This window comes from Mesoplodon densirostris, chromosome 15 (assembly GCF_025265405.1).
Source record: "Mesoplodon densirostris isolate mMesDen1 chromosome 15, mMesDen1 primary haplotype, whole genome shotgun sequence".
In the NCBI taxonomy this organism is placed as follows: Eukaryota; Metazoa; Chordata; class Mammalia; order Artiodactyla; family Ziphiidae; genus Mesoplodon; species Mesoplodon densirostris.
Window position 1 is genome coordinate 20294950 of NC_082675.1, and position 20003 is coordinate 20314952.

The 20003-nt window shown below is 47.3% G+C and overlaps 1 protein-coding gene across 1 annotated transcript in view; it reads left to right on the top strand.

The window, feature by feature from the left end:
* The window catches only part of SEZ6L (seizure related 6 homolog like), a 193644-nt gene that overhangs the window by 108111 nt on the left and 65530 nt on the right, over positions 1-20003 (top strand). The window contains exons 3-7 of the mRNA XM_060118330.1: positions 7686-8456; positions 9278-9411; positions 11403-11595; positions 13736-13921; positions 17508-17673. Of these exons, the coding sequence (XP_059974313.1) occupies positions 7686-8456; positions 9278-9411; positions 11403-11595; positions 13736-13921; positions 17508-17673 (1450 nt within the window). The remainder of the gene's footprint in view (positions 1-7685; positions 8457-9277; positions 9412-11402; positions 11596-13735; positions 13922-17507; positions 17674-20003) is intronic.

The window sequence follows — 20003 nt, forward strand, 5'->3', positions numbered from 1 at the left end:
TGCCAGAAATACCCGGCCTGATCTGTGATACAAAGTCTGGCTATGGTGGGGTGGGCTTCCTGGGTGCTCTGGAGTAAAAGTGTGGTGAGGCAGGTGAAAGGTCAGGACCAACTGTGGGCACACCTGCAGCAACAACTAGAGAAAGCAAGAGAGCACCTTGGAATCACCCAGGGCGGGGGGTGCATTCTAGAAACCCACTATGCCTGGGTCCAACTGCCGCAGATTCCAACTTAGATGGTCAAGTTAACAGTCACCAGAAGTTAAGCATAGACAGAGCTGGAGGGCAACAGCACTCTTGTGTAGAGTAGGTGTCAGGGTAAATAAACAAGTTTAGGTTATTCTGGAAGGTGTTTTTTCAGCATCGATCAAAATGTTAAATATGTAAATCTTTTGGCTGAGCAATACAACTTCTGGTACATGTTCCTGAAGAATTACCTGGACATGTTCACAAAAGGAATGTCTTTATTGCAGTGTTATTTGAGAAGACAGGGTGGAGAATAACAACTGAATATGAATCGATTAAGAGCCTGATTCAATAATATATGTGTTTATATTTTAATGTAGCCATTAAAAAAGCATGAAGTGGCCACATATGTGCTGACAAAAAGATAGCCATGATGGATTTTAAGTGAAAAAATGGTGGTGGGGCACTAGTGTAATGGAATACTATACAGCAGTGAAAAATGATCAGAACTACACTTGTCAACATGGATGAATCTCACAAAATATTGAATGAACGGAAAGGAAAGGAAGGAGCAGGTTGCAGGAGGATTCATATATAAAATTTTAAAACAGGCTGCACAATATATTGTTCAGAGATATTGACACATAATAAATAAATGCACACAATAACTAATAATAATAGTAAAATATACATAATGCGCATAATAAATGAGAATGCTCAAGGCCAAATTCAGGACGGTAGTTACTCCCAGGAGGTGGAGAAGAAGAAGGAGAGGATGGTAGGGAGGAACCAACAGAGATTGACTGTACTGGTTTGCCTTCTGTTTCTTAAGCTAAAGGTCTACACACATGAGTATTGTTGCCTTAGTCTTCAACTCTTTCTAAATGGCTGGAATATTTTCAAAACATACTTCTTAGTAAGTGCCAGAGCAATATATACGATGTCGTAACTCTGTGAATATTTAGATTGACAGTGACAGCAGTGCTTTATGAGGGCTGACAGCTGCTCTGTGAGCCATGCTGTACACTCATGGTCTCATCTTACTCTCTGACAAGCCTAAGAGATAAGGCTGGTGTGATCCCACCTTACGGATGAGAACAGGGAGGCCCAGAGAAGGGAAGGGACTGTCCAGGGTCTCGTGGGCAGTTAGCAGCAGGCTGAGTCTGGATCCCAAGCAATTCTGACTTCAGCCCCACACTCCTATGTGCTGTCACACCTTTTAAGGTGACAATGCTTTATTATTTTTATATCAATACATTTTACTTGGAGATTAAACAAGATCCTATTAACAGGGGTTCCCTTTGGAAGGCAGGACTGGTGGATGGGTCGGGGTGGTACAGGGCTGATACTTCTGATTTTACACCTTGCAGGTATTCTTGCATTTTTCAAATAAACTATTTTATGTGGAAAAGAGGAAAGGACACAGGAAACAAGGTCAGAACGTGTCTCATCCTACCCCAATTTGCTCTATGATCTTGGACAGGTCACTTCCTCTTTCTGAGGCTTGATTTTTATTTTCATCTATAAAATGGGAGAAACAAAATGCCAAGTTCACAGAATCGTTTGGAGGTTGGAATGAGATCACAGCTGGGAATGCACTTTGCAGAGTGTCAGTCACCATCTGAATGTCAGTATTGTTAGCCCGGGCACAGGTAGAGGGCTCTGACTGAGGCACTAGATGAAACCCCACGGCACCCGAAGCCCACCCCCATCTCTGCCCTTTCTGTCCCAGAAAGTCTTCTCAAAGTCCAGAGGGTCCTTGTTCCCGCAGGGCTGAGTGAGCTGGGTCTGGCTGAAAGGAATGGGTCGTATTCATCAGCTCTGGCTGTTTGCTGTCCAAGGTGGACCTCTGGATGCTAGCACCTGTTGCCTGTGTCTGGCACATAGTAGGTGCTCGCTGAATGAATGAATGATCAAATGTGAGTGGGAGAAAGAAATACAGCCCTCACTTATGTCAGTGTCCTTATCTGTAAAATGGGGATTAGCCTAAGACCTTCTCCGCCCTAAAATTCAATGATTTAAGCAAAACAAAGCAGATCAACCCCAGGAATGGGAGGGAAAGTCTATTCAGTTCTGGGGGCAGTACCAATGGTCATCAATCAGAGGGTCTTTTGCTCCCCCCGCCCCCGCCCAAGGGACATTTGGCCATGTCTGGAGTCATTTCTGATTGTCACACAGGGGTGGGGGGAGGTTGCTGCTGGCCTCTAGCCAGTGGAGACCAGGGATGCTGCCCAACATCCTGCAATGCACAGGACAGCCCCTCGCCCCACAGCAAAGAATCATCCAGCCCAGATGTAGAAGGCACGGGATGAACTGACATTCTTTGTTTCTGGTTTTGTCTGATGTGCTTTGATGTGGTTTTTCAAGCCTCAAATAGCCTTGTGTTGTTATGGCTGCTAACATGCTGTGTGACCCTGGGCAGCCCATTTTCCCTCTCTGGACCTCAAGTCCTTCCTCGGGGCACTTTCCATCTATAAGAGGTGACAGTTTGTTTTTGGTTTTGTCCCTGTGGGGGCCAAGCAAACCCACCAGCGTGGGCTGAGCGAGTCCTTATTGCGGAAGGTGAAGGTACAAGAAAGCACCACTGAATTAGATATGAATATTGTTGAAGAGAAGTGACTAACATTTTTGTGCTGCCATTTATCAAAAAGATATCCATTGATCCACCTGCCATTCCTACTTCTTAAAAGTAGTCACTTTGACTACTAATTCACGAGTCCAATGAGAGAAGAGTTATCATCATCCCCACCGGGAGACTGCATCCCAAAGGGGTTCAATGACTAGTGAATGAAGCAATTCTGTGATTACAAATGTTTGTCTGCTTTCCCTCCTCCTCTCCATCACAAGGCAGCATTTAAACCCTGCTCTTCTCATAAAATTTTTTTCACTTAAGAAAGTTTTGAATACTTCTTAGGCACATTTTAGAAAATGTCAAAAAGTAGAAGGAAGAAAACGCATCACTGAAAGGCCCACCACCCAGAGGCAACCAGGATCACACTTGGGGGCCTCTCCTCCAAGTCAAAAAATGACTCTCTGATTGCGATTTGTTTGAGTTGGTTGTGTCCAGTCGTTTGCATCCACACCATAGAACTTTAGGTCTTGCTGTTTTCACAGAACATTATAGCAGAAGCATCATCCGGCTTCTGTTTGCTCCACTTCTTCTATCCCTTTGTGCCTGTGTGATGTGCTATTGCTTAGAATCCAGCCTGTTCCTGGCCATTCTGTGGGCATTTAAGATACAGACCTTCAGCTTCAGAGCTTCAGAACTTGTGCTTTTTGGACTTCAGTGGGATGCTTCCCAGTCTAACCTCCCATCTCCCCATCAACGTTAGAAAAAAGAGAGAGTGAGATGTGTTTCCCCCACAACTTGGGTAGCAGAACAAATGCTCAGTTGCCTTCAACGTTGCTCCATTCTGTCTTGAGAGAGAAAGCAGCATAAGGATGTAATTAAAGCTCTGTCTCTTCGGTTTGGTACCGGTATTGGGTTATCGCTGTGCGTCTGCCTTCCTAACTTCGTTTTTTTCTTAATCGAAGTATAGCTGATTTACAATGTTGTGGTAATTTCTGCTGTACAGCAAAGCGATTCAGTTATGTATATTCTTTTTCATATACTTTTCCATTACGGTTTATCACAGGATATTGAATATAGTTCACTGTGCTATACAGTAGGACCTTGTTGTTATGCCTTCCTAACTTCTTGAATGCAGGGACCATGTCCTAGAGTGTTGACTCTCTCATGCTGAGGGTCAACCAGCCAAGAGAGTCAGCACCCAGTGCTTTCACTCATCAGTTGATTGACAGCATTCCAGTGGGGCACTGAGCACCCACGATAAAGGGAGAACCAGCCAGATGTGACTACGATGATTGAAAAAGTTAAGTGCTATGGGAAAGAGGAGTTAATTTAACTCCTCTTGGTCACTGGGGCCCCAGGAAAAGCTGGCCTGTTTGAGCAAGTGAAGTCTCTGGACCTCTGAGGCCATGGAATCCAATTTTGGCTAATTCCCACTGGGATGTGGTTACACATGGCCCTCATTTGGCCAGCGTCCCAGCTGAGAACAAAGGCCGGGTCTCACGGCCTGCATGCCTTGCAGATCACAGAATATACTCATCTGTCTTGAACATGGCCTTCAGTTTGGAGCCAGCCAGCAAGACCCCAGCGTGTGTGAGCTCTGAAGAGTAAGAAGAGGCATCAGGGACAGGGAGATGAATTTACATGGTGCATATTGAGACTCTTCTTGGGAGTCAGGTATTCAGTGAGAAAGGGCTGACGCAGTCCAGTGGATCAGCTTCCTAAAATGCTTTCTAGCTGCTGAGCTTGGCACCAGTTTTTCCCTGGGGACCCCGGAGGTGGCAGCAGTGATTGGGGGTGGGGGAGGAAGTTGACTACAGGGTCCTCTTTCTTGTATTTCCTTCTGCTTTTCCTGGCTGTGCTGGATCTCAGTGGGCTCGGAGGAGATCCAGATGTGATGGGTCTGGCAGAGGGGACCAGACCCATCCGATCTGTTAAAGTTCTTATTTTAACCAGGAACATGTTGGTGTTGGGGAGTGCCATCTAGGGGGTTGAAAAACGCTGTAGCCCACCCAGCAGAAACGCAAACAGACCAAGGGTTTAGAGAGAGGGGTTTTGTGGGGAGAGGCCAATTCAAGCTGAGGAGAGGCTGCAAGTGATAATACTCCGTATTTCTTGAAGGCTAGCAGCGTGGTCTTTGCCATCAGGAAAACCAAGGTTTGAAACCCAGCTTTGTTGTATGACCTTGGAAAGTTATTTAATATCCCAAAGCCTCCATTTGCCCATCCGTAAAATAGGAATAATAATTTCTAATTAATAAGGGTGAGAGGGCTTCCCTGGTGGCGCAGTGGTTGAGAGTCCGCCTGCCGATGCAGGGGACACGGGTTCGTGCCCCGATCCCGGAGGATCCCACATGCCGCGGAGCAGCTGGGCCCGCGAGCCATGGCCGCGGAGCCTGTGTGTCCGGAGCCTGTGCTCCGCAACGGGAGAGGCCACAGCAGTGAGAGGCCCGCGTACAGCAAAAAAATAAAAAATAAAAAAAATAAGGGTGAGAAAGCATGTATCACATGCCTTTGTGCTACAAAGCACGTAGCACATGCCTTTGCACATATTCAGCACTCAATAAAGTGATCATAAATAAAATATCATAAATATCACTCTTATTATAGCCAAGGCACTTTGATGTGCTTTATGTCATTTGTAATCTTTTATCACCTTTGACACAACTTGTTTTCCAAGTATTTCTATCTCTCACTCCCTCTTCCACTTCCTCTCTCTCCTCCAGCCCCTTGGGATCAAGGGGGCATTTTTGTGAAAAGACTGGCTGAAACTAATGTAGCCACAGGACCCAACAAAACTCACAAGCTAGTGTCAGGACTGAGGTTGTCACTTGGCCCTTTTTAGCAAGATTAACAACAAGCTCTAAGAATAATTGCCAGTTACCTGATTGTTTCAAAAATCAACAGTCAGAGCTGGAAGGACCCTTAGATTTTATCTAGTCTGGCAGCCCATTTGACACACAGAGAGAAGAGGAAACCCACCCAGTAATGATGGGGAGTAGTGGCCAAGACAGGACCACTATCCGGGTCCCCCAACCCCTGGTTGCATCCAAGCTCTGTGCATCAAACCACAGCTGGGTCTTGGGAGCCAGGTGTCCTGAACCCTCATCCTCGATTGTTCTTGTCTTATCACCTTCTCACTTGACAGTCTACAAAGATGGTCAATACCAATCATTTGATAAAAGTGACCGTGAGCATAAGAGTTACCGCTTTCAAGCAGCCCACAGCTGATCTGATCCTATGAGGTAGATGGAGTGTCTCTACTACACAAAAGAGGCTTAATGGACTTGCCCAGGTTCACGCAGCTAGTAACTGTCAAAGGCAGGATTTGAACCCAGGTCTAACCCCAAAGCCTCAATGCTTCCCACCTTGGACCAGGAAACCTGCCTGGCGCCTGAATGACCTGGATCTGTCCTCAGGTCAGATCTGGCCCCAGTGCCATCATCGGCCTGGAATGTACACTGGCTTGGTAATCAGTGTTACACAACAGGAATATTTGTTGATGCCAGTTGCACACTGTTGCAGTCTAGATAGATTAAGCCACTGCCACTGCCGACTCCATGAAAGTAAAAGAGCCTTTCCAACGGCTACGGAAATAAATTTAAATGACAGTGCTGAAGGGACCTGAGACTGTGGCTGAGTGAGTTGTCTTTCTGCGGAAAATTGACAAGGACAGCTATCAGTCCTGGACAGCTATCAGTCCTTTGTCCCCAGGACGTAATTCCTCTCTATCTCAAGATCTTCATTGGGAACATTCTGACTGCTCCAGCCCCCTGCTGAGGGCACGATTATAATGACAAGAGTATAAAAAACGATGACAGATACAGCAGCGGATACATACCAGGCACTCTGTGGGTGAGGGACCCACATGTACGTACATGTACACATGCTTTCCATAATCAACCTCTTGAATGATGAAAACCCTATGAAATAGGGAACAATAGCCCCATTTTACAGCTGAGGAAACTGAGGCTCAGAGAGGTAGAGCCATTTGCCAGCTTGCAGTTGGCAGAACTGAGTCTCAGATAAGTAGATGCAGCTGTTTTCAGGCATGATTCTGCTAAACAGTAGCCTGGGCCAGCCCTTATTTAAAATTATTAGGTGGTTTTCCTTTCAAGGCAAAAATAAATCACAAGGGGTCAACAGGACGTACAAGGCCCACCAGAGACTGGCCCCGACCTCCCTACCTCACCAGCTCTCTCTCTAATCACCCTCCACCTATGTCCCCTGTTCTCTTTCATTCCTCTTTTGCGCTCATCTCAGCCAGGCCTTGGGTCTTCCCATACCCCTCTGTTCTAAACCTGCCTCATGATTCTGGATCCTCACATCTTCGTGTGTTTCCCACAAGGTCACTTGTACATTATTTAGTTAAAACAAAAAAAAAAATCAAACTCCCCCAATCCCAGGATAATATAGCCCTGAGTCAGGGCACACAGCTTAGAGAAGAGACTGGGTTGGTTACAGCCCCACTCATCCTCTTAGTGGGATAGCCTTGTGCAGTGAGCAACCTGTCCAGCTGTACATGGTGGTCCTGCCCCACAGACTGGGTTAGGGGCCTGTCCTCTTAGCACACAAAGCTTTTCTCTTTCTAAGCGTTTATCACATCAAATATGATTATCTCTACTTTCTTATTCCCCCTCCCAGGGCATATGTAACTGGACTGTGAAATTCTTGTGCCCTTGGTTTCTGTATCTCTAATGCTTAGCTCAGGCTGGCCACAATCAACCCCAGTCTCCCTGGTTGGGAAAAGGAAGTAAGAAAGGAAGGGAAGAAGGAAGGAAGGAAAGGAGGCAGCCCCACATAGGTTGATTGGGCTGTACCAGCATCCTAGCAAGCCTTGGGTACCACCTCAGGGGGGCCACCCTCAGCGTCTGCCAGGTGAGGACCTAAAGCCCTTGGCCCCAAGCTAACTGGTGTCCGTTCTCTTTCCAAGATGCGCCACTGGAGGGAGATGCTGGCCCTTCAGGTACTTACTTTCTGCCCTCGGAAGCCCTGGGGAGCAGCAGTCTGAGCCAAGAGACCCCCAAAGAGAGAGTGACCACGGCCCCTCTGAATCCAGCGCAGTCAGGGGACGAGCTTCGCAAGCCAGAGTTGGAAGGAATGGTCCCTTCTGCACCTCAAGACTCCGCAGCCACGTCCATGCTGCTTCCGCTTCCAGAGGAACCCGGCACCAGGCATGCCTTCCCCCCAACGAAGAAGCCGCCTTCGCTCAAGCAGGTGAACTTGACCAGGAAGCAGCTGAGGCTGAAGGCCACCACCGCAGCAGCCGTGCAGAGGGGGGCGTCCCAGCCAGCATCCTCGGGCCTAGGTCTCCTCTCCTCTGCCACAGAGAAGCCCCGCCCACCTGGGGACCAGGACCCCGTGGCCTCCGCAGGGGAGGACACCCACCCACTGTCGCTGTCATCGGAGGATCCCCTCTGGCTGGAGCGGAAGGAAGGTGTAGTCCCCACGACGCCCGTGCCCCTACAGATTGCCCCCTTCACCTCGCAGCCACTGGTGGCCCACACGCTCCCCCAGAGCCCCGACCCCGGGGCGCCCGCCATGCCTGAGGAGGCCCACGAGGCTCCCCCAGGGGATGCCAGCCCTATGACCCTGATGGACAAATGTGAGAACGAGCTGACCGGGTCGGCCTCGGAGGAAAGCCAGGAGACCACGACGTCCACCATCATTACCACCACGGTCATCACCACTGAGCAGGCCCCAGGTGTGCAGCCCCCAACCCCTCCAGCCCCCCCCAGAACCGCGATGAGGCACCTGCTGCGTGCAGGGCATGGGAGAGGGGGGCCGGGGAGGTCCATGTCCCACCTTTGGTTACCATCTATGGAGCCCTAGCTATGAGCTTGACCCTGTGGCCCAGAATTAAAATCCCTATTTTAGAGATGAGACCCCTGAGACCGTAAGACATCGAGTACCCTGCCCAATGCCACACAGCTAAACAGCAGGATTCAAAACCTTTCATCCTGGAACAGAATCCTTTTGTCTGCCTAGAAGGCCCTAGCCTTTCAAGGTGCTTTTGCTTTTACCGTTACATGAACTTGATAAAATGCACGTCTGTGTTCCAGTCTTTCTTCTGTCTTTTTTTCCATCTTCAAACACAGAGGAGAGACATCAGCTGTCAATCATACATTGATTTTGGACAAATGCAATGTGACCGCTCAGGAAAGAGTATGAGCTCTAGGTTTGACTCCTGCTCGCTGTGTGAGCTTGGCCCAGATGCGCACCCTCTCTGAGCTCTGCTTTACTTATCTCAGATGAGAATGAAATATCAGTCCCTTCAAGGATGAATGGGGTCACCCCTGTAGACCGATGAGGTGCCTAGCAGCATGTAGTAAGTTATCATTCTGTGTCAGATGCTGCTATTTGATTATCATGTTGATTCTGGAGCTGAAGGAGAATGAACAGCAGTGGGAGGAGTGGGGACAGGAGAACACAGGTGTCCTCGGAGGCCCAGATCCAGCCCACAGCCCATCTGAGAGATGACATCTGAGCTGTTCTCCGTGTCCTAATGACAGTGCTTTCCTCCAGCTCTCTGCAGTGTGAGTTTCTCCGATCCTGAAGGGTACATCGACTCCAGTGATTACCCACCGCTGCCCCTCAACAACTTCCTGGAGTGCACGTACAACGTGACAGTGTACACTGGCTATGGGGTGGAGCTCCAGGTAACCCCCGAAAGGTGCCCTGCAGTGGCTGCCTCTTCCAGCAGGAAGTCTCTGAAGGATTGTCTGAGTCAGGCTTGTTTTTATCATCCTAACCAGTATGGTTCTGGCTTTGCCCTATGGGGCAATTTAAGCTGGGCTTTGGTGGATGAATAGGAGTTCCCAACTCAGGGCACAGCTGAAATAGCTTGACACACATGGAGGGAAGGGGATGTGTTGATAAATTGTGAATCATTATACCCAGAAGGAAAGTCCTCTGATACCCTGCTTATTAAACACACACATAGTCATGGAAGCCCCATGTGGCTCATTTGATTCATAAACTTTTGGCTGCAAACTAAGAATGGAAAAGCAGGGTGGCATAGTGCTCAAACATCTGGGTTTTAAGTCGCAGCTCTACCAGTTAATGCTATATGACTTTGGGTAAGGGGCTCCAGCTCTCTGAGCCTCAGTTTCCCCATCAGTAAAACAGATGAAAATGTTGCTACTTTACAGAGTTTCAGGGAGGAATAAATATGACAGTGCACAGAGGGCATTCATCCAGAGCCTAAGGGAGAGAGAGCGGGCACTCAATGCATGTTACCAATTATCCCCACCCTAGTTCCAGGCCATCCCCAACTGACCTCCCCATCTTTAGAAGCACTTTTTGATATGAAGTAAGATGACATGCCAGGAAGTGGTGAACTGTCCAGTTCACTGTCCCACAGAAGAAAGGGTGGAAGTGAAGCCAGAAAGCCACCAGAAGATTTTAAGCAGAGTCAGTTGTATGACATAAGCAGAACTTTACTTTAGGAAGGTTTTCTGATTGTATAGGAAGGATGACAGGTAAGCCTCTCGGCAGAACTTGTGTCCAGAGCTTAGCACAGCATGTGGCACATGGTAGGTACTTCGTAAATGTTCATGGAATTAACCTGGAGAAAAGTTGCCATCCAGCTGATTCTGGCACTTGATGAACACTTTCTTCCAGTTGAATAGACCCACTCTGTCTAATACTGTGTGGAGCTTTTTATCAGGCACAGTAGAATTCCTTCGTTAGCACCTACTCTGTACCAGTCACAGCAATGGGGGACAGGATGGTGTGTAAAACTGATGCAGTGCCTGCCCTAAAGGAGTCTGCTGTTTTGTGATTGAGATAGACACACATGGAAGACATTGGGATGCTTCTCCCAATGGTCTGTAGTAGATGTTCATAGTGGATGTTGTGGAATCACAGTGGAGAGACAGGCAGGCTCCTTGGCAGTTAGGGAAGGTTTCACGGAGAAGGGTAATTTTAGTGGGGCTTTGACGAATGAGTAGGCGTTCATCAAAGAGAAAAGAGAGTAACGTGTATGGCCTGAAAGAGGAAAGGCTTGTCAGTAATGCCTGCCTTGCTTACACAAGAGGCAAGGGTCTGGGGCCCCAGGCCCCACTAAGAGAAGCAGAAATATTCATATTAGGAACTGGGGACTGACTAAGGTCCCCACCCCAGCCCCGCTGCATTTGTTCAGCATCCTTGTCTGCGAGTAAAGTATCTCCCTTCTTTTTCTCCCAAGCCTGGAAAGTGGACTTGGCAAACCAAGTACATGGGGCTTTGAGGAGCCTCTGCCATTGAAGCCACCATTGAGGAGGAAAAGAAAGTGGGCCTGAGAAAGCCCTAGAGATGAGGCCCCCCACGCCCTCACCAGTTTATGCAGAAGGGCAAGAGTGTATTCAGTCAGTCTATAAAGATTATTGAGCACGTACTATGTGCCAGGCATGATTTTAGGCCCTGGGGACCCTGAGCAGCATGGAAAGTTTCCTGCCTCCCTGGAGCTTACCTTCTGGTGAAATGCCTTCTGTCTCCCTGGAGATGGGACCTCAGGCACAAGCTGATCAAACCCCACCTGCCAGCTCCAGAAGACTCTGTCTTGGCTGCCAGCATCCAGAAGCCTCTTTCATGGAACTCAGATAAGGGGGCTAACAGATGCCCTGTCTCAGACACGACTCAGATTCTGTCTACCCCTACCTGTCTCCAGGTGAAGAGTGTGAACCTGTCCGAGGGGGAGCTGCTTTCCATCCGTGGGGTGGACGGCCCCTCCCTGACCATTCTGGCGAACCACACCCTCCTGGTAGAGGGGCAGGTGATCCGAAGCCCCACCAACACCATCTCCGTCTACTTCCGGACCTTCCAGGACGATGGCCTTGGGACCTTCCAGCTGCACTACCAGGGTAAGATCAGGCTGAGGCTGTTGAGATGTAGCTTTTGTCTCCCTTTCTCTCTGGAGCCAAGGATTCTCACCCTTTTTGTGCCAGGGACCCTCTCTGGCAGTTTGGTAACACTGTGAACCCCTTCTTAGATTTGTGTTTCTAAGAGCATAAAATACATACAATTCAAAAGGAAGCCATTCATATTTAATAGCAGTTGTCAAAATATTGTTTTCATCTGTGATATCATCTATGTGCTTCTTTATTAACACATTAAATATTTCCCATTGGCTCTGATAATTACTGTAATTCCAAAGGAGCATAAGAAATATGTCAAGATATTCATTTTGATATGAAAATATCTATGATTTCTCTTGGTGACAAAGTCACATGTTCTGTGACTATGTTACAGATTGTTGCCTACATCTGTGATTGAAGGAAGTATCATTGTTAAGTAAAAAGTTAATGAAGAATGAGCAAGCCCCTTTTTCCCATTCAAGTTCATGTCTCCTGAATCTGACACACAAATCCCATGAGAGTCCGTGGGTTTCTGGGAAAGAGCCTCTGCTACTGGAGTCCTTCTCTCTTTTTTCTTCTTCTCCACTGTTTCTTTCTTTCCTTTTTGTCTGTTTCTAGTCTCCTCTCTTTTGTTTTCTGTTCACCTTTCTCCTCTCTTCTCCTCCCTCTTTTCTTGCTTCCTCCATATCTTTCTTTCCTCCCCTCCCTCTGTTCATTCCCACCCCCATTCTCTCTTCCTTCTCTCTCTCATTTCAATGTCATCCCATTTTCCCCACCTCCTGGGCGGTTCCCAAGACCTCCGGTTACTTCCCTTACCAGGAGCTCCCCCTGGATCCTTGCCAAGTATATGACGGGGAAGGGGAGCCCTTAGCCACACCTTGGGAGATGGAAAGCCATCCACATTTACGTCACATTGACTGAATGTCTGGAAAAACAATTCATTAAAAAATTTCCCCTTGGATGTTTCTGAAACAGATGGGCGACTTTATACAGGAGTGTCCGTTTCCTCACACCTTCTCAATATGCAGACTGCCGTCTGTTGTCTTTGTTAATTAAAAAATGGAAAAAATAGCTCATTGAGCCATGAGCTTGAATTTAGTCCTCCTCATGGGAACTGGGAATGCAGATATCCTAGGCTGCAGGAGAGGTCAGACCGTAGTCTAGTGGTGGAGCTAGGATGGATTCAGCACCCTCTTAGGAAAATGAAACTCAAGGAGCTCAGCGTGGTCACGTACACCCTTCTACCACCCCATCCAGTGAGCTCTGTACACCAGATACTGGGCTAAGGAGGCCCTTCTTTGGCATTTCACCTGTAATCCTTACCGCCACCTGTGAAACAGGGACGATCACAGAGAGGAGAGTGAAGCTCAGGGCACTGTGTCACTTTCTCAAGGTCACACAGTTTCTGAGCGATGGAGTAAGAGAATGTAAACTCACATCCATCTCCCTCAGAGCCCAAGCCCTTACCTCCCAGGACAGTTGTTTCCAAGCTTTCATATCTTGGGCATTTCCTGAAGAAATGGTTGTTCTAACTCTGGTCCAAGAGCCTGCATTTTCATCAGACACCTAAGCTGTTCGTGCACGTGAGCCTAACCTACCTGGGTGATCCTGTCCCTCCTGTGCTCAAGGAGAAGGCCATTCTGTCTCCAGGGAGAGATGGGAACACATTTGTCACCCCAAACCTGCCGTCTCTGGTTAGGCAGGGTGGGGAGCTTTTTTTTTTTTTTTTTTTTCTTTTTGCGGTATGCGGGCCTCTCACTGTTGTGGCCTCTCCCGTTGCGGAGCACAGGCTCCGGATGCGCAGGCCCAGCGGCCATGGCTCACGGGCCCAGCCGCTCCGCGGCATATGGGATCCTCCCAGACCGGGGCACGAACCCGTATCCCCTGCATCGGCAGGCGGACTCTTAACCACTGCGCCACCAGGGAGGCTCAAGGGTGGGGAGCTTTGAGCCTAGAAAAAAGTGCGCATCTGGCAGTCTCAGCACCACGTGATCAACTCGAATCACAAAAATACCCTCCTCCAGCACTCCAGGGTCCTCAGGGGCCTCATCTTTTCTCCTCAGCAAAAATTGACTCCCAGGATGTGGGTCATGTTCTTTGTCTCCCCCTCTGAGAGATGACTGTCTGCCCCTGCATTTCTTCCCAGCCTTCATGCTGAGCTGCAATTTTCCCCGCCGGCCCGACTACGGGGATGTCGTGGTGATGGACCTGCACTCAGGTGGGGTGGCCCACTTCCACTGCCACCTGGGTTACGAGCTCCAGGGTGCCAAGACGCTGACGTGCATCAATGCCTCCAAGCCCCACTGGAGCAGCCAGGAACCCATCTGCTCAGGTACATGCCAGCCTCAGCCAGACCAAACACGGATGGTCCACTTAAGAGGGGAGAGACCAGCCCCCAGGGTATTAAGATTGACCTTAGGGAAGAGATTCCTCCAAATACAGATGGCTACTGCCATTTAAAGTTTTGTTATATGATAAAATTGACCTTTAGTGATACTTAGTACATTCACAATTTTGTGCAACCATCACCACTATCTTTATCACCCCCAAAAGGACACCCTGGACCCAGTAGCAGTCACTCCCCATTCTTCCCTGTCCCCAGCCCCTGGAAACCACCAATATGCTTTCTGTCTCTATAGATTTGCCTATTCTGGACATTTCATATACATGGGATCGTACAATATGTAATCTTTTGTATCTGGCTTCTTTCACTTAGCATAGTGTTTTCAGGGTTCATCCACGTTGTAACGTCTGTCAGAACTTCATTCCTTTTTATGACTGAATAATATTCCATGATATGGATAGGCCACATTTCATCTGTTCATTCGTTGGTGGACGTTTGAATTGTTTCCACTTTGGGGGTATTAGGAATAATGCTGCTATAAATGTCTGTATGCAAGTTTTTATGTTTTCATTTCTCTGGGGTATATACCCCAAAGTGGAATTGCTGGGTTATATGGTAATAACCACGTTTAACTTTTGAAGGAACCGTCAAACTGTTTTCCACAACGGCTGCACCATTTTACTTTCCCACCAGCCATGTATGAAAGTACCAGTTTCTCCACATCCTCACCAGCACTTATTTTCCATGTCTTCTTTTTATTATTATAGCCATATAATAATGTGGGTGTGAAGGTATCTTACTGTGATTTTGATTTGCATTTTCCTAATGGCTAGTGACATTAGTATCTTTTCATATGCTTGTTGACCATTTGTATATCTTCTAGGAGAAATGTCTATTCAACTCCTTTGCCCATTTTTAAAATTTGGTTGTCTTTTTCTTGAGTTGTAGGAGTTCTTTATATATTCTGGATACTAGACCCTTACCAGATATATGATTTGAAAATATTTTCTCCTACTCTGTGGGTTGCCTTTTCACTTCTTGATAGTGTCCTTAATTTTGACAAAGTCTAATTTGTGTAATTTTTGTTTGTTGCTTGTGCTTTGGATATGACAGCTGCCATATTTTGAGCCCAGTCCATAGGCCAGGGCTCTGATAAATCCTCACAGCAATCCTACATGGTGGGAACAATTACCCCATTTTACGGATGAGGAAACTGAGGCCCATGGAGGTGAAGTTTCTCCCTCAAGGTCACCAGATAGAAATTGAACTGAGTCCAGAACCCTTCTCTCCTGAGCTCTTTTCCTTACTCCTTCACTGTTCAAAGTGCAATCTGCAGACCAGTGAGTTTATTAGAAATACACAATCCCAAGCCCCATACAAAACCAAGCGAATCAAAATCTACATTTAAAATGCTCCTTTTGTGGTTCATGTGTGCATTATAGATTGAGAAGCACTCTGTACCACACTCGGTCTGCCCCAGTGGCCATGACCTTGACCATCCTCAGTTATCAAGAGAGCAAATCTCTATTAGATTCTCAAAAGTCCTGATCATGGCCAGGAAAGTGTAGGCTGCCCACATTAACTGAGCACCTACTCTGTGCCAGGCCATGAGTCATGTACAAGGAGACTACTGGGAATAAGAAAATATCACTCCTGCCCTCCAGGCATCCATATAGTCAGTAGAATTCAAAATGCAAATGAGAGCTGATGATAAATTCTCAGATTTAATTGTTGCAGTATCATTCCCCCAAGGCCCTTCAGAATTTTTTTTTTAACAAAGAAGAAAAATTCAAACCATAGGGCAGTTGGTCTCCAGGCCTCCCTCACATTAATTTTTATCTATGTATGAAATCAGAGAGGAATTAAGCCTCAATTTGTGCTAAGAAAGACGGATGGGGAGCCGCGGCTGGCAAATTGATACCAGCCATCAGTCGGCTTAATAAGGCAAGGAATGGGAGCAGAGAGGCCGCAAATGAGCAGCAGCTCGCGGGGGACAGGTGGCCGGTGCCCCCCACCAGGGACAGTGTCCTCCATCTCCTTGGCTCCTGAGCTATGGGGCAGTAATGCTGGCTACATTTTGAGCACCTACTCTGTGCCAGGGACAACGCCAAGCCCTCTACATGCAGTGTTTCATTGACTTAACCACCACAGTCCCAGAAAGAGGGAGGAATTATTATTAACATTTTACAGTGACCTAGAGGTTCAGAGAGCTTCAGTGGCTCGTCCTAGATCCACAGCAGATAAGTGGCGCTGGCCAGATTTGAACCTTCACTTTTGGATGGGGATTCAGGAGAGGTAGCTGGAGAGCCTGCGTCCCAGTGCTCTGTCCGTGGTCCTGAAAGAACTACTGTACAAGACTTCTTGGTAGTGCCTTTGCTGTAGGTCACAGCAGAGTCCAGAGCAGAGAAGGGAGCTATCTGCCTTTCTCATCAGTGCACGTCACTGATGCATGACTGCATTAGTCATGCAGTCATTCAGCAAATATTTAATGAGAACCAAATATCTCCTAAAAATAAGACTACCTCCCCACATTTGTATGACTCTTTCTAGTTCACAAATCACTTTTTAATATTTATTAAACTTTTATGATAAAAGTAATACATGGCTCTGGTTTAAAAAAAAAAATTCCAAGAAAGTGTTGAAGACTGTAGCAAATCACTTTTATATTCCTGGTCTCAATTGATCCTTGCATATAGCTCATTGAAATAGATATAGTGGACCATTTTCTAGCTTCTTTTTTCCCACTTACAATATAGTGAATATTTTCCTATATTCTCAAGTTCTTTGAGAGCATGGTTCTTAAAAACTATACGAATGACATGCATTTATTTCACCAAGCATCTGTACGCGGACATTCATGTTCTTTCTTGTTTTTTGCTCTTAGAGGCAATCTGGCAGTGAACATCCTCATTCATACATTTTTGTGAAACTCTCTAAATCTTTTCTTAAGGTAAATTCCCAGAACCTTCATTACTAGGTCAAAGTGTTTGAACATATTTTCCAGATTTTTCATCAAATCGCCCTCCTGAAAGGCCACAGCAACTTGCATTCTAACCACTCCTGAATGAGAGTGACCATTTCCCATCACTGGAGATAGCTTCCCAGTTTATTGCTGCTTTTTATCTTGACCAATTAGGTGGATAAAGATAGAATATAGTTTAGATTTGCATTTCTTTTATTACCAGTGAGGCTGTATTTTTTTAGTGCTTACTAAGTAATATAAGTATATTTCTTCTTTTGAGAACTGCCTATTTATGTCCTTCTTAATTACCATTTTGTAATTAGGAATCAGGGCGCAGCCAGCGCATGGAAGAATCCTTAAATCACAGCCATTCATTCCCTACCATGGAACGCACATGGCAATGGTTCTAATCATGGAATTAGACCTCCTGTCAAACAGGATGAACCTCTCTCAGGAGGATGGGACTTTTCCCATGGTTTCTCTCTTCCCCAGCCTATTTCCTCCCATGAAGGGGTGGGGAGTGGGGAAGGATGAAACCCTCACTTCCTCTCTCTCTCTCTGTCTCTCTCTGCATCCTCTCACTGCCCACCCACCCCTACTCTCTGACCCCAGCCCCTTGTGGAGGGGCTGTGCACAACGCCACCATCGGCCGCGTCCTGTCCCCAAGTCACTCTGGAAATGCCAATGGGAGCCAGTTCTGTATGTGGACAATTGAAGCTCCAGAGGGCCAGAAGCTGCATCTGCACTTCGAGAGGCTGTCACTGCACGAGAAGGACAGGTAAAACTCTGAGGGTCCCCAGCCAGCCTCATTCCTTCCCAGAGTGTTAGAACGTGGCTTGGGATTTGGAGTCTTGAAAGGACTAAAATGCTGCCTCATGGACGTCAAGAAAGGAAGAGCTGGGGAGGGTGGCAAGGATATTAGAGACCATCATCTTCGATCTCTTCCTCTTACACATAAGGAAACTAGGACATACAGAGGGGAAGGGGCTTACCCTAGTCACACAGCAGGGTAGGGGGAGACGCAAGAAGGGAATCCAGTTCCCCCACCTCGAACTGCCTCATCCCTTCTCCTGCACATCCTTTTTGCAATTGAACAAGGAGGGAGTGTTTACTGAGCATCTGCTCTGTGCCCAGTCATGTATTAGGCTCCATAGAGAACAGGAGAGAAGTAGGAAACATTGGTTCCTGGCAGTTGAGATGGAAAAACCAGACTTATGTACCAGAAGGAACTAGAGAAGATACAAGACAACATCTAACCAAGAGTATGTCTGTAGATGCTAAGTTATATGCACAGAATCCAGAACCTGAAAACTCTGAGAACTTATTCTAGAATATTCTGGAATGTTCTAGAAAATTAGCATCTTAGCTGCTTAGACTTGCTGTCTTAGGTTGAGTTCCCTTGGAAACAGAGTGACAAAGATGTGAGAGAAAGTGGTTTGTTTGGGAGCTGATCTTAGAAAGCACCAGGAAAATAAGCAGAGAAGGAAAGGGAGTAGATACAGTATGTATTAGTAGGCAGGTGACTGCAGAGACAACTGGGTATCTACTGCGGGCCTCCAGGAAGCTGTGTTGAGCAGGGCTCAGAGCGTTCCTATCGGAGGGTGAAGGAGCTGGGTATTTATCCACCCCCACCATCCATGTTGGAGGAGGCGTGCTCCTGGACACACTGATTCCCCAGCACTGCCTGCCACCCTTGGAGCTGGCTGGTTCTCAGAGACTCTGGAAACCATCCGAAAATAGGTGAGGAATGGTGCTGAGGGGATGTGGGTAGGGCACCGACAGCATGTCAGCACCTTAGAATTCTGCAATCTGTCCGATGTTGATCTTAGAATTATATAGTGTCTTGACTTCTTTGAAGCTTCAAACCTAGACCATTAACCTCTAGGAAAGGATTCTGAGAGAAAATACCAGAAAACTAAATAAGTTACCCAACTCTGGAGTCTACTTCCTTCCAAGTCGTCCAGCCTTATCCTGAACAACTCCATATCAATAAATCACTGCTTTAAAGTACAAGATGTGGGGCTTCCCTGGTGGCACAGTGGCTAAGAATCAGCCTGCCAGTACAGGGGACACGGGTTTGAGCCCTGGTCTGGGAGGATCCCACATGCTGTGGAGCGGCTAAGCACGTGCGCCCCAACTGCTGAGCCTGCGCTCTAGAGCCCACGAGCCACAACTACTGAGCCTGCATGCCACAACTACTGAAGCCCACACGCCTAGAGCCTGTGCTCCGCAACAAGAGAAGCCACTGCAATGAGAAGCTCGCGCCCCACAACGAAGAGTAGCCCCTGCTCACCACAACTAGAGAAAGCCTGCACGCAGCAATGAAGACCCTAAATTAATTAATTAATTAATTTTAAAAAGAGAAGAAATGGGACCTGATCTAAACCTTGGAAAGAGATTCGATCAGGGAACCCAAAATACAGTGAGTGGGTAGAGTAGCCCAAGCATGGAGAATAGGAGTGGAGGATGGGCAAAGATTAGAGGTAAATGGGGATCATCTTCTGAAGGGCTTTGGGTACCAGGCTGCCTCTATAAACTATAGATAGCCATGGGAGGATTTTGAGTAGAGGAGAGAAATGAAGAAAGATTTTTTTTTTTTTTTTTTTTTTTTTTTTGCTGTACGCGGGCCTCTCACTGCTGTGGCCTCTCCCGTTGCGGAGCACAGGCTCCGGACACACAGGCTCCGCGGCCATGGCTCGCGGGCCCAGCCGCTCCGCGGCATGTGGGATCTTCCGGGATCGGGGCACGAACCCGTGTCCCCTGCATCGGCAGGCGGACTCTCAACCACTGCGCCACCAGGGAAGCCCGAAGAAAGATTTTAAAGATGGTTTCCCCCCAAAATGAAGTCTTTCTAAACTCCAGTCCCATAGTATGCAGCACAGAAGGTGGGTTCTCTGGTCAAACATGTTTGGGAGACAATATATACACAGTCTCTGTCTTGGAAGGTGCTAATGCACATTAGCTGGCAAAGGCACTGACAGGTCCTGCAAGGGAAAAAATGTTTAATTTTTATTTAACCTGGCATTTCCCAAACCCATTTGACCACAGACTATGTATAGATTTTTATTACTATTTTAGACATTCTAGAGAACATAAGTAGAAAATTGC